Source organism: Peromyscus leucopus, chromosome 13, assembly GCF_004664715.2.
Source record: "Peromyscus leucopus breed LL Stock chromosome 13, UCI_PerLeu_2.1, whole genome shotgun sequence".
Taxonomy (NCBI): domain Eukaryota; kingdom Metazoa; phylum Chordata; class Mammalia; order Rodentia; family Cricetidae; genus Peromyscus; species Peromyscus leucopus.
This window is the reverse complement of record NC_051074.1, coordinates 8,795,651-8,810,541: the sequence shown is the minus strand read 5'-3', so window position 1 is coordinate 8,810,541 and position 14,891 is coordinate 8,795,651. Positions and strand designations below refer to the sequence as shown.

The following is a 14,891-nucleotide window of genomic DNA, read 5'->3' as shown; positions in this document are numbered from 1 at the left end:
ATTTCTCCCAAACCATTTCGCAGCATTTGAATAGTTTCCCACTTGTGTGGACGGACATCCATTCTGCTGGCACCGATGTGTGTGTTGCATGGTTTAGGATGTGCATCTGCCCCTCTCTGTCTGCATCCCTGTGTTTCCAGGCTTCCTGTGGTGACATCGGCCCTTGCAATCACCAGTGCTTGTAGTTTCAGTTACCACAGCTTGGAAGTGAGCCTGAGCACAGCAGTGCTAATCTTCCCACTTCATACTTTCCTACTCTTTTTTTTTATTTAATTAACATTTCTTTTTATTTATTTTACATACCAACCATAGTTTCCCCTCCCTCCTCTCCTCCTGTTCCCTCCCTGACTCCCATCTACCCCGCTCCGCATCCACTCCTCCTCTGTCTCCACTCAGAAAGGGGCAGCCTCCCATGGGCTAGGACAAATCATGGTACATCAAGTTGAGGTAGGACCTAGCTCTTCTCCCTGCATATAGGCAAGATAATCCAGCAAGTGGAACAGGTTACCAAAAACCAGCTAAGTACCAGGGACAGGTCCTGATCTCACTGCTAGGAGCCTTACAAACAGACCAAGCTACACAACTTCATACACATGCAGAGGGCCTAGGTTGGTCCCATGCAGGCTCCCTAACTGTTGGTCCAGAGTCCATGTGTCCCACGAGCTCATGTCAGCTGTCTCTGGGTTCCCCCATCATGACCTTGACCTCCCTGGCTCCTACAATCCCTCCTCCCTTCAAGAGGACTCCCGGATCTTGCCCAGTGCTTGGCTGTGGATCTCTGCATCTACTTTCACCAGTTACTGGATAAGGGCTCTCTGATGACAATTAGGGTAGTCACCATCTGATTATGGTAGATGGCCAGTTCAGGCACCCTCTCCACTATTGCTAGGAGTCTTAGCTGGGGTCATACTTACGGATTCATGGGAGTTTTGCACCAGGTTTCTCCCTAACCCTGAAATGATGCCCCCATCAAGATGTCTCTTTCATTACTCTCTTCCTTTGTCCTGACCCTAACCCACCTCCTGTGCCCAGCTGGCCCAACCCACTCTTTCAAGTTCCCATCCCCCCTCCCACCTCTGCCCCCAGTTTACCCAGGAAATCTCTTCTATTTCCCCTTCCCAGGGAAATCCATGCTTTCTTTCTTTGGACCCTCTTTGTTATGTAGCCTCTCTGGGGCTGTGGATTGTAGGTTGGTTATCCTGTACTTTACTCCAAATGTCCACTTACGAGTATGTACATACTGTGTTTGTCTTTCTGGGTCTGGGTTACCTCACTCAGAATGATTTTTTTCTAGTTCTATCCATTTGCCTGCAAATTTCATGAGGTCATTGGTTTTTACAGCTGAGTAATACTCCATTGTGTATATGTACCACATGTTCCTGATCCAGTCTTCTGTTGAGAGTCATCTAGGTTGTTTCTAGGTTCTGACTATTACAAATAATGCTGCTATGAACATAGTTGAGCAAGTATCCTTGTGATATTATTGAGCATCCTTGGGTATATGCCCAAGATTAATATAGCTGGGTCTTGCAGTAGATTGATTCCCATTTTTCTGAGTTACCACCATATTGATTTCCAAAGTGGCTCTAAGTTTGCATTCCCACCAGTAGTGGAGGAATGTTCCCCTTTCTCCACATCCTTTCCAACATAAGCTGTCATCAGTGTTTTTGATCTTAGCCATTCTGACAGGTGTAAGATGGCATCTCAGAGTCATTTTGATTTGTGTTTCCCTGATGACTAAGGATGTTGACCAATTCTTTAAATGTCTTTCAGCCATTTGTGATTCTTGTTTTGTGAATTCTCTGTTTAGCTCTTTAGCCCATTTTTTTAATTGGACTGTTTAGTATTTTGATGTCTAGTGTCTTGAGTTCTTTTGGGGATCAGCCCTCTGTCAGATGTGGGATTGGTGAAGATCTTTTTCCATTCTGTAGGCTGCCATTTTTGCCTTATTGACAGTGTTCTTTGCCCTACAAAAGCTTCTCAATTTCAGGAGGTCTCATTTAAAAATTGTCAATCTCAGTGTCTGTGCTACTGGTGTTATATTTAGGAAGTGATCTCCTGTGCCAATACATTCAAGGCTACTTCGCACTTTCTCTTCTGTCAGGTTCAGTGTGGCTGGATTTATTGAGGTCTTTGATCCACTTGGACTTGAGTTTTGTGCATGGCGATAGATATGGATCTATTTGCATTCTTCTACATGCCATCATCCATTTATACCAGCACCATTTGTTGAAGATGCTTTCTTCTTTCCATTGTATAATTTTGGCTTCTTTGTCAAAATCAGGTGTTATTACATGTGTAGATTTATGTCACGGTCTTTGATTCGATTCCATTGATCCACAGGTCAAGCTGTTTTTATGCCAATACCAAGCTGTTTTATTACTATAGATCTATAGTAGAGCTTGAAGTCAGGGATGGTGATACCTCTAGAAGTTCCTGTATTGTATAGGATTGTTTTAGCTATCCTGGGTTTTTTGTCTTTCTATATGAAGTTGAGTATTGTTCTTTTCAAGTCTGTGAAGAATTGTGTTGGGATTTTGATGGGGATTGCATTGAATCTGTAGATTGCTATTGGTAAGATTGGCATTTTTACTATGTTAATCTTAACCTATCCATGAACATGGGAGATCTTTCCATTTTCTGATAATCTGTTTCATTTTTTTTCTTCAAGACTTAACGTTCTTGTCATATAGATCTTTCACTTGTTTGTTTAGAGTTACCCCAAGGTATTTTATATTGTTTGTGGCTATTGTAAAGGGTGATGTTTCTCTGGTTTCTTTCTCAGCCCATTTATCATTTGTATATAGGAGGGCTACTGATTTTTTGAGTTTATCTTGTATCTCGTCACATTATTGAAGGTGTTTATCAGCTGTAGGAGTTCCCTGGTAGAATTTTTGGGTCACTTATGTATACTATCATGTCATCTGCAAATAGTGGAAGTTTGACTTCTTCCTTTCCAATTTGTATCCCTTTGATATCCCTTTGTTGTCTTAGTGTTCTGGCTAGAACTTTGAGTACTATATTGAATAGATATGGGAAGAGTGTATAGCCTTGTCTTGTTCCCGATTTTAGTGGAATCGCTTTGAGTTTTTCTCCATTTAATTTGATGTTGGCTATTGGCTTGCTGTATATTGCTTTTATTATGTTTAGGTATGTTCCTTGTATCTCTGATCACTCCAAGACCTTTATCATGAAGGGGTGTTGGATTTTGTCAAAGGCTTTTTCAGCATCTAATGAGATGATCATGTAGTTTTTTTTTCTTTCAGTTTGTTTATATGTTGGATTATATTGACAGATTTTCACATGTTGAATCATCCCTGCATCTTTGGGATGATGCCTACTTGGTCATGGTGGATAATGTTTTTTAATGTGTTCTTGGATTAAGTTTGTCAGTATTTTATTGAGTATTTTTGTATCAGTATTTATGAGGGAGATTGGTCTATAATTCTGTTTCATCTTTGTGTGGTTTGGGTATGAGGGTAAAAAGAAGTTGTCAATGTTCCTTCTGTTTATATTGTGTTGCAATTTGAGGAGTATTGGTGTTAGCTCTCCTTTGAAATTCTGCACTAGAATTCTGCACTGAAACTATCTGGCCCTGGGCTTTTCTTGGTTGGGAGACTTTTAATGACTGCTTCTATTTCCTTAGAGGTTATAGGCCTATTTAAATTGTTTGTTTGGTCTTGATTTAATTTTGGTATGTGGTACCTATCAAGAAAATTTTCCATTTCTTTTAGATTTTCCAATTTTGTGGAGTACAGGTTTTTGAAGTATCACCTGGGTTGAAGTTTTCCTTCTGGTACTTCTATAGGGCTGAATTTGTGGATAGGTTTTGTTTAAATTTGGTTTTGTCATGGAATATCTTCTCCGTCTATGGTGATTGAAATTTTTGCTGGGTATAGTAGTCTGGGCTGGCATCCATGGTCTCTTAGTAGCTGCAAAATGTCTGTCCAGGACCTTCTGACTTTCAGAGTCTCCATTGAGAAGTCAGATGTTATTCTGATGGGTCTGCCTTTATATGTTCCTTGGCCTTTTTCCTTTGCAGCTCTTAATATCCTTTCTTTGTTCTGTATGTTTAGTGTTTTGATTATTATGTGGCAAGGGAACTTTTTTTTTTTCATCCAGCCTATTTGATGTTCTGTTAGCTTCTTGTATTTTCATAGGCATGTCCTTCTTTAGGTTGGGAAAGTTTTCTTCTATTTTGTTGAATATATTTTCTGTGCCTTTCAGCTGGAATTCTTCTTCTATCCTTACTATTCTTAGGTTTGGTCTTTTCATGGTGTCCCAGATTTCCTGGATGTTTTAAGAATTTTTTTAATTTAACATTTTCTTTGACCGATGAATCTATTTTCTCTATTATATCATTAGCGCCTAAGATTCTCTTTTCCATCTCTTGTATTCTGCTGAAAATGCTTGCATCTGTAGTTCCTGTTTGCTTACCCAGAATTCCCTCCATTTGTGTTTTCTTTATTGCCTCTATTTCAGTTTTCAAGTATTGAACTGTTTCCTTCACCTGTTTGGTTTTTCTTGGCTTTCTTTTTAAAGGATTTATTGATTTCTTCCAATTTTTTGTTTGTCTTTTTCTTGATTTCTTTAAGGGAATTTTTCATTTCATCTTTAAGGGCCTCTATCATCTTCAAAAAGTTATTTTTAAGGTGGTTTTCTTTTGCTTCATCTGCATTAGAATGTTCAGGTCTTGCTGTTGTAGGGCCACTGGGTTCTGGTTTATGTTGTTGAATGTATTCTTACACTGGCATTTATTCATCTCTTCTTCCAATTGGTGTGGGTGGTGCTTGCGCCTATAGGGGCTAATGTACTTCCAAATGGTGTGGGTGGTGCTTGCGCCTATAGGGGCTAATGTACTTCCAATTGGTGTGGGTGGTGCTTGCGCCTATAGGGGCTAATGTACTTCCAGTTGGTGTGGGTGGTGCTTACGCCTATAGGGTCTGCTGATGTTGCGGGAGAGGGCTGTCCATGGGGAAGATGCTAGGATAGGTGTGGTTGGGTGGCAGCAGTGGTGGTGCAGCCTGCTGGCCTGCTGCTGGGGTTTGCTCCAGAGCAGTGGAATTCCACCAGAGTTCAGGGCAGGGCCCAGCTGCCTTGCTGGCACTGAGATGGGAAGGGGAGGGGCATAGGTTGTGCCCTGGGGTTTAGAGCCTAGAGATTGGGGCAGTTCAGCCTGAAGACCAGTCACTCACCTGTTCTTCCAATGGGTGTGGGTGGCACTTGTGCCTATAGTTGCTGCTGATGTTACCGGGGATGGTTGGCAAAGCGGAGGGTGATGGGCCGGTGGGTTTGGGCTGCAGGATGGGTATGTGGGAACAGAGTCCAGTTGGTGGCAGCAGTGGTGGTGCGGCCTGCGCACTGGTCTCTCACCTGCTGTCTGGCAGCTGGAGTCTGCACCAGAGCAGTGGTGTTCCACCTACCATACTTTCCTACTCTTGGCACTTAGTGTTTTCATTGAAAAGTCTTGAAATTGGTTATTGCCATCCACACATGTCCTGGCTTTATCTGATACTTGGACTGACTCTGCATCCTGTTAGTGAGATGTGATATTTTACAGCGTTGATTATTCCTAATCCCTCAGTATTCTTTTGGACCTTTCTAATTTTTTCTTAACAAAATTTTAGAGTTGTATGTGCAGGAGACTTACATGCACTTTAGCAGGCATATTTCAAGCCATCTGATTGGTTTAATAGCTATGCACTATTGTGCATAGCTTCGTTTTGCAATTTTGAAACATAATCAGCAACCTGCTGATTCTCTGCCCAGCAACCATGCTAAAGTCCTGTTCTAATTATCAGCAGGGTGATTTAGGTTTTCAGCCTGCAGAAGCACATCATCCGTAAATACTGGCAGGTTTGTTTCTTCCCTCCCAATCACAATGCCCTCACATCTTTTCCATCTTTACTTGACTGACCTAGCTAAGATTCCACTAGAATGATGGGTTAAAGATGGCGCTCTGGCTCCCTTTTGTTGGTGCAGGTCACATTTTCCAGAGGGACTATTCCTTGGCCTATTTGTTTTACCAAGTTACCTTCCTTTGTTAGTTTGTTACAAGTTTGAATATGCATGGATACTAATTTTTATCAGATATTTCAGTATCTTTTGGAGGTGATCACATGACTATTTTTTTTGACATATTTAGTTAATGTGGTAAATATACCTGTTTGGATAGAAATTCCACCTGACATTTTTAGATTAAATAACCTCTCTCACCTTGATCATAAAGCATTATCCTTTTTTATGTGTTGCATACTTGGTTGGCTCATATTTTGTACATCTGCAACTATATTTGTAAGAGATACTGTCAGCATTTCCCTTCTTGAAAAGCCTTGCCAGGCTTGGCATTATGACAGTGCTGCTCCCAGGCTAAGCTAAGCATCCTTTCTCTCTTTGGTCTGTATGAACTGTGGTGTTTTCTCATTTTACATCCTTGGTATGGGATGTCTGCACCTTCTCTTATTGATGATTGGTTGGTTTCATTAATTTTTTTCTTTAGTCTCTCCAGGGGCTTTTTATCAGTCATGTTAGTCTACTTAAGACTCTAGCTTTTGGCTTTATGGAAACAGTCTGTTGAATGTATTTCTATTTCATTCATTTATAGTAACCTCATTCTTTCTCTGTCTTCTGTTTTCTTTGGGTTTGTGACTTTTCCTGTTTTGTGAGTTACATATCTTAATGATTGATTCCAGCCTTCTCTTCTGAAATCTGAATGTAAAGCTCTAAATTTTCCTCTAAGAAAAACAGTATCTGTATTCCGTAAATTTTCACACATAGTCTAATATTTGTCTTAAAGTGATTTTTTTCCATTTGTATTTAATAGAACTATTGGTATGTTTGTACTTAGGTATGTCAGTGTACTTTACAAACCTCAATTATCTACCTCTTGTCATTCCATTTTCTTGCTCTAGATTTGAATGATATAATTTTCCTTTTCTACTAACTTGGAAATTACTATTCTGCCATTCCTTTATTGATCACAGTTGTGGGTACTACAGCCGGTTTGACTCCATCAAATCTAATCTCACTTAAATTCAAAAGTGGTGTTGATTCGTTTAGGACCCACACTCCTATTTACAAGTTGAACTCATCTCCACATGTGAACTTTTACCTGTGATGATTTTCTGTCACAATTTCTTTAATGGAATCTAGTGGTGATGAATTCTTGTCTAAAATGTTATTTCCCTAGTCTTTGAAAGTTAATTTTGCTGTGTAGATTTACTAGGTTTGTATTTATTTTCTCTTAGCACTCTGAAGATCTTATTCCCTTAAAAAAAGATGCTATAATTCGTATTGTTCCTTGCTCAGAGATAATCTTTTTTAGCTGGCGACTCTTAAGAGTCTCTTCAGCCAGGTGGTGGTGGTGGTGCACACCTTTAATCCCAGCACCCAGGAGGCAGAGGCAGGCAGATCTCTGTGAGTTCGAGGCCAGCCTGGTCTACACAAGTGAGTTCCAGGACAGCCAGGGCTGTTACACAGAGAAACCCTGTCTCAAAAACCAAAAAATAAAGAGTCCCTCTTGTTTGAAGTATTTCTCAGGTATACTTTTAACTACAGTTTTCTTTGTTTTCCTTGGGATTCATAGTCTTATATTATGATTTAATATTTTTTATGAAATCTTAGAACTGATTATTCTCACCTTTTGTCTCAAAAGAAATACTGCTTTTTCCCTCATTCAGTATATCTCAGACTTTTAGTTGCACACGTTAAGGCCATTTTTCTATGACCCCTATGTTTCTTCAATTTGCTTCCTCTTAGTGATTTATTCTGTTCAGATGTCTAGTTGTACTCATTTGAAATTTTCCAGTAAACTGCTGTTACACTCAACTGATGGATTTTTTACTTGCTAGATAGCTAGTTTCACATTTTTATTCGGATAGTTATAGTTTTCATGGGATTTCTGCCATTAATAGTCCATTAGTTTAGCATAGCCCCTCTGGCTGGCTCTCTCCTCCCTGTCACTTGCCCGTCCCTTCCTTCTGTCGCCCCCACCATTGTCAGAGTGTCTCAGCCTAGTGCTGGTCTGAATGCAAAGCTGAGATGGGGTTCAGGACTAGTGACACACTGGCCTAGAAACTGGGTTTCCTCTTTGCTTTGCAAAGTTGTCCAGATGCATTAAAACATTTCAGAGGAGAGTGTCAGGCTACTGAAACACAAAAGATGTACTCTCTGGGGCCTGCTTCAGAGTCTGGGGCTTCCTGGGTCCTTCCTTCTCATCGCAGTCTACATTGTGCTGCCTTGGCCCCTTGTGCCTCTGATCCACGGGTGCCTACAGGGAGACCATTGGTCGAGGTGGTCCACCCTCTCTGTCCAGCTTAACTCTGTGTCCCAGGTCCCCCAGTGTCCTGGGCTGCCAGCAGAGGCTGTAGAAGCCTGTAGGTCTCCTGCCCACTCCTAGTAGGTCTGAGCAGGTCAGCCTGCTCGGATCCCTGAAGTAGTTATCCTTGCAGTCAGTTGTCCTCCGCTCCCTGGACTCCCTCCCCTTGGCTCTGTTTGTGGTCTGCATCCTGTCGGGATTGAAAGAACAGATTGAGATTTGGAGGTGTGCCTTAGTGCAAGCTTTAGGTTCCACAATTGACATCTTGCCTTTAATGACTCCTCATTAGATTAGAAGTATTTACAAATGGGACTTTCCTAAAACAAAGTCCTTATGTTTTCAAAGGAATTGAATGATGACTGTCAATGATGACTGTCAAGTAAATTTAATTTACTTGAATTCACTCTCAAGCTCATTTTTAGTGTAAAGATTGTTATTATGCCAAATTAATTCTAAATTTAAATTGGGAAGTAATTTAATATGCCAGTGTAATTTTGTATATTTTTTAAATTAATGGTTTCAAAACATATATTTTAAGTTTATTGCTAATTTACTCTCTTGTCAGTTTATTTCTCTAATTCATGATTTCTAAATCTAAGAAATTGTTTCATGCACAAAATTAACACTTAGAATCATCAGTAATGTGATGTTCCACTCTTGAAATGTGAAAATATTTCATCTTTTTCACTTTACCTGATAGAATTTCAAGGTAGTTTCCTTCCTGGTCTTTGGAAGGAAATGCTAAGCCTGAATGATGTACCCAGCCACTGTCACATCTCACTCAGTGGTGGCCTTAGGGAGCAAATTCCTTAAAGGCAACTGAAGGCCTTTCCAAGGTGAAGTGCAGACCTGTTGGGATTTACATGTGGCATTTGTGCAGATCTGGCCTCTGTAATCGACTGTCCTGACACTTGTTCAGGCCAGCCACTCTAGTGAATTGACCTGCAGTGAACCTGAGGTCAGGAATCTGATTTTCAGACTCCTTAGCAGCTTTCAAGTGCAGCCAGTGCTGAATGCTGAGGTCTAGACAAGCCTTATGGCTCCAAGTAAGGCGGTTCATGGCTTGCCTAGTGCTCTTCGTGGAGGGCTGCCTCCCACCGAGAAGCCGTCACCCTGTCCTCATAGGAGTCTGTGAGGGACTTGACTGTGCACATGCAGCGTGGTACCGCCCGACAGACGAGTGCATGCACAGATCCCAGTGCCACTGGCACAGTGCCCAGGCTGGACTCATCCCAGCCCTGGGACTGGCCACTCCCTCCCTCGTTTGTGGCACATGTGTGCCTCACTGTGGATCCTGTTTACTGGATTGGTTGTTGTTGTTGTTGGAGTAGGGGAAATAGTGGTTATTTATGAAAAGATTACTTCAAATTTTAAACATTAGCCAGTCAATCTGTGCTACAACCAACCAACAAATAACAGTTTTTCTAGTTGCTGAAAAGCATCTCAGTCTAAATTACTTTCTCAGAGTTTACGAAAATGGTCCAATAAAAATATTATCTCAAGGCTCACAGAATACTACTTCAGAAAACATCTCAGGTCTGTTTATGAGTCAGAAATGATTTCTGTGCTGTGTGCTAAGCTCCGCCCTTTGTTGACCTGGTGTTGGAATGTTCTCAGCTGCACGCCAATCCCATCACAGGCAGCAGCCATGGGTTTCACTTTGTGGATTTGGGTGGTCAGGTTTTATTATTAATAATAAACTGCACAGTTGAGTCTTTGGCAAGCTTGCATGGGCTTCGAAGTCCTAAGAATGTGGTCCTGTGAGGAGAAGGCAGCCAGCAGACCAGCACTGGGAGATGCTCTCATGTCTTCGAAGTCCTAAGAATGTGGTCCTATGAGGAGAAGGCAGCCAGCAGACCAGCACTGGGAGATGCTCTCATGTCGAGCCCGGCAGCTCAGCCGGGAAGGGGATTCTTGTTTGCGCCGTCAGAGGCAAATGACAGGAGGCATCTTCAGTTTCTCAACATTTGAGAACCAGTGCAAAGTATTTGTTATCTCCTATCTTAAGGTTTTGTTTAACTGACTTTATTCAATATTTAATGAATTGTGTATATATTTGTAAACATTTACATTGTTAAACATTTATTCTTAATCACGCTGCAGTTTACTTATTGGTAACAAATAATGAACTTCATTTGACCCACAGGGTTCATAAGAGTACATGACCTTTTCCCTGTCAGGTAACAGCAGCATTACCTTTGCCAACCATGTTCCCATTTGGAGACATTTGGGAATCTAAGGTGCCTGCTAGCCATTTAGTTTCAAGAACAGGAAGTCTCCTCTGAGCAGAGTGCAGATAGCATGGCACCGTGGTATGCCTTTGGCTGCAGGCATAGCCCTGATGGGCAGGCGTCCTTACTTTGACCCAGTTTGACATAGTGCCAGACTGGGTGGTACTTGGTGACAGAGCACTTGCCTGGACTCTGTCTACAGCATGCAGTAGAGAGACACAGATGCAGAGGCTGGGGTTGAGGTCGGTCACCCAGTCCTGAGGGTGACTTTGTCCTGTTTGTGAGTCCGTGCCTTCCCCACTGGAGCAGGGAAGATGAGAAACTTGAGTAAGTGTCAGGCAGAAGCCAAGTTGTGCCTCCATGACAGACTGGTCAGCACTGTGCCCAGCCTACTGGGTGCCCAGCCCCTGCCATCCCATCAGCCTCCCTAAATATCCCATCACCATCCAGGTCTGTTCCTTCTCTCTTTCTGCATGGCTTGACGCTTGCTCAGACCTCCCTTGGTGCCTGCTAGTGTGTGAGCAATGTTGTCCCCACTGGCTGGGACAGCGCTGGCACCTCTCAAGAGCCCTGAAAATCTGTGCGGTGGATAAGTGATAATCAGGATGGATATAGTTAAAAGAAAAAGAAAACAATTTTGTTGTCCATTTATTATGTTTTGGATTCTAGAACTTTTTCTCTATTAGAGAAATATGTAGAAAGAGAGCCTGAGCCAGCAGCAGGGGAACAGTGGGTTGCACAAAACTTCCCTTTTAAATTCGTCTTGTGGAACCCAAGAACCAGGATGATTCCCTCTGAACTTGAGAAACTGTGACTCTGCGCTTGCTTTGATGGTGTCGTCTGTAGGCCAAGTCGGTGCTGAACCTCAAGCCCTGAACTTCAGCCTTGCCACCTGGCTGCTGTCCCACATCACCATCATCTGGTCTGTCAGCAGCATCCTCCATAGCATTACGAAACTAATCGTTTCGTCACTGTAATGGTGATATTAAGTTTGCCTTATATCTGGGCTTGCATTCATTTCTCTTTTCAAGTAGCTCTTCTGTGGACTTGCTCTCTGCCTCCAGCCACACCACAGGGCATTTCCTTTATTGCTGGTTGTAAAGATACTTGATGTGTTTGCAGGCATCATCCTTTCCTAGGTTTCTACTGCTTGTGTTTCTGTTCAGTGTTGACCCGTTGCTTTCAGGAGTGTCTAGGAGTGTCACATGTAGAACAGACATTTCCACAAACCTGGGATCCTTCCAGGTCCGTGCATTGACAGACAGTTGGCCTAGAGTGCAGGTGACTAGTGGTGAAGGATGGTGCTTTCCTGTCATAGGGTCTGCAGGTCCTCTCACCCTCCATGTCTGTAGAACAGTGCATCAGCCTGGGCAGTTGGTCTACTGTGCCGGACCAGAGGATGTGTGCCCAGCGATAACTCTGCCTTGGGCACATGTCGAAGGTGAGAAGGAGACCGTCTTTCTCTGGTGATAGTCGCCACTTCCAGTCCATGTGCTGAAATGGCTCTAGAGCATGCAGAGTGACAGGAAAACCATACTAACAAACCCAGGACCAGAACAGAAGGCTGGCTCAAAGGATTGTCTCTTTGGTTGGTGGTCTTGGGGATTGAACCCAGGGGGTTTGCTAGTGCCAGTCAGGAGCCTCAGCACCCCCAGCCCCAATGATTATCCAACTTTAGAAAGAAAAGTCAATGGCAGAGCTTTAAAAAACAATGGAGCAGGGAGGATGTGGTGGTATTTGGTGACAAAGGAAAACCCAGAATAAAAAGTAGTGTGGGGTCATCAGACTATCCAGATTTTAACAGGAAATGAGACTAGGCATATGTGTGCCCTTGACCTCTCCAGACCTTCACCTTACCTCTGGGCCTGAGAATACCTCCTTATAGTTTTCTTGTAAGTTTAAATGTGTAGGCTCTTGATAAATTATAAATGCAGCCTAACAACTCAAGTGACTAGGACCTGTCTGCAGACCCTTCAGCATAGCTACCCCATCTCCCCCCCACCACCACCACCACACGGCATGGCAACTCCTGGGAAGAACTGAGCCAGGAGATAAAGTAAAGCCAAACTAGTATAGTAAGTGTAGGTCCCACAGCTGTCCAGAGCTCCTCAGGGTACCAGTGGAATGTCTGCATGTAAAGAGCTAACCCTGAATTCTGGGAAGAGGACTTGTACCCCTGGTGCCTAATGGATGGGGCAGGGTGTCAGTGTGTAGAGACATTCCTGAAAATGTGTTATAAAATATCTTGAGGCTGTTTGTGTGATAGGATCACTCTACTGATCCTGTGTGCTGCATGAAGTGTTGGGGACCACCCAGAACAGTGCCTGAACACTGTACGATAGTATTCAGAAGGATGGGTGGACACAGTACTGAGGTGTCTAGCAGTAGATCTGTGGACCACAGACTGACTGTGCATGGCAAGCCAGGGCGCCCATGTGCAGTCCATCTCTAGGATCTTGCAATTCTCCTCAACACAGCTTTCAGCAACAGTTACCATACCACAAGAAAGCCCTGGGATACACAACTTCCACCTGAGGGAAATGACAGTATCTGCCTGCCAAAAGTGTGTGTGGCACCAGGCAGAGGGGAACAGAGGTGTGCTTGATGCTAAGAAAGCCATACTCTGTAGTGTATGTAGGACACTGGTTACCAGCTTTCCAGTAGAACAGACCTTGTCCCTCTGGGCAGCTGTAGGAAATTCTGTTTGCATAGAACTCTAAAATAGAGTTTGCTGCTTGTTTGGTAGAAAGAGTAGCGCCACCATGCTTCCAGCACTTGGCTCTGAAATTTAATGCTAGGATATGAAAACTCCCTGCAGAAATAAGTTGTGTTCGCTAACAGAAACCTTTTTCCTGCTGAATCTGAGTGTCAGTAGAATGCAGTCATGCAGTGTTTAGATAGAAGACCTCCCCTTAAAGCTTCCTGGCCTTGTGAGAGCCGTGCAGAGGGAGATCCCTCTTCCTGCCTTGTACCTTGTGCTCCCTGCTTCACACCTCTCTCCTCCTCCTCACTCTGATACTCCTCCCAGGTGCTGTGGCCAGCACCGAGGTGAAGATGAAGCTGCAGGAGTTTGTTCTCAACAAGAAGAAGGCGCTGGCCCACCGGAACCTGAACCACTGCATTTCCAGCGATCCCCGCTACTGGTACGGGTAAGTGACTTATTTGGGCCTACTCTTGGGGTGCATGGCATACTCAGCTCTGTGGGCAGCTTTGAGTGGACCCAGTTTTTAAAAGACCTAATATAGGGGTGGTAGAGATACCGAACCCCAAAGCTCTGTAACCAGATCTGAAGGGAGGAGGTCTGGGGATAGTGTCACTGTCAGCCAGATGAGGGGTGGATATCTTCAGAGTGCCAAGCCATGTCGTGGCAGTGACCAGTCACTGTTCTGAAACACCACAGGAGCCGCTTGCAGAGGACTTGTGTCCTGATTATCCACCGTTGCTTACTGAGTTCTGATCTAATGCTTAGTCAGAGTCTAACAGCACAGTAAAGAAACCACTCCGATATACATGGAAATGGATGCTCCATGGTTAGGGGAATGGGTTTTATTGTGTGTGTGTGGGGGGGGGGTCAGAGGCATCTCTAATTGTCCAGAGCAAAGAGAAAAAGAAGCAGACTGGACGGGGCTGTCTTCAAGAGAAGCAAGAATGAAGAGGGTAGGGTGAAGAAGCGTTGTATATAGAGAAGGAGGAGGGGGAGGGGAGGGTGAAGCGTTGTAGTATATAGGGGAGGGGGAGGGGAGGGTGAAGCGTTGTAGTATATAGAGAAGGAAGAGGGGGAGGGTGAAGCGTTGTAGTATATAGAGGAGGGGGAGGGGAGGGTGAAGCGTTGTAGTATATAGGGGAGGGGGAGGGTGAAGAAGCGTTGTAGTATATAGAGAAGGAGGAGGGGGGAGGGTGAAGCGTTGTATATAGAGGAGGGGGAGGGGGATGGGAGGGTGAAGCGTTGTAGTATATAGAGGAGGGGGAGGGGGAGGGAGGGTGAAGCGTTGTAGTATATAGAGAAGGAGGAGGTGGGAGGGCCTGGAGGCTGGTGTGGACTTTGAAATGCCTAACAAGTATGAATAGGACTGAAGGAGTCTGGAGGCCAGCATGGGCTTTGATATGCGACAACAGGTATAGGTCAAGTCCTGGAAATGACTCCTTTTGTGGGCAGAAACCTTTTCACAGCTTCCTAAGGCATGCGGACTGCAGGCTTTTAGTGGTCCTTTGACATAGTCCAGCTTGAGCTGAGTCTATACTGTCATTTTTTAAAATATACACCGCCTTTTGGGGAATTGGAGTTTCCTTTGGACCTGACAGCACCTTTATGATCTAGATTTGGACAGAATTGGGAAAAAATA

At 43.5% G+C, this 14,891-nt stretch overlaps 1 protein-coding gene across 1 annotated transcript in view; it reads left to right on the top strand.

Moving 5' to 3' along the window:
- The window catches only part of Hdac4 (histone deacetylase 4), a 275,958-nt gene that overhangs the window by 176,830 nt on the left and 84,237 nt on the right, over positions 1-14,891 (top strand). Inside the window, exon 6 of the mRNA XM_037210476.1 lies at positions 13,577-13,697. Coding sequence (XP_037066371.1) covers positions 13,577-13,697 — 121 coding nt within the window. The remainder of the gene's footprint in view (positions 1-13,576; positions 13,698-14,891) is intronic.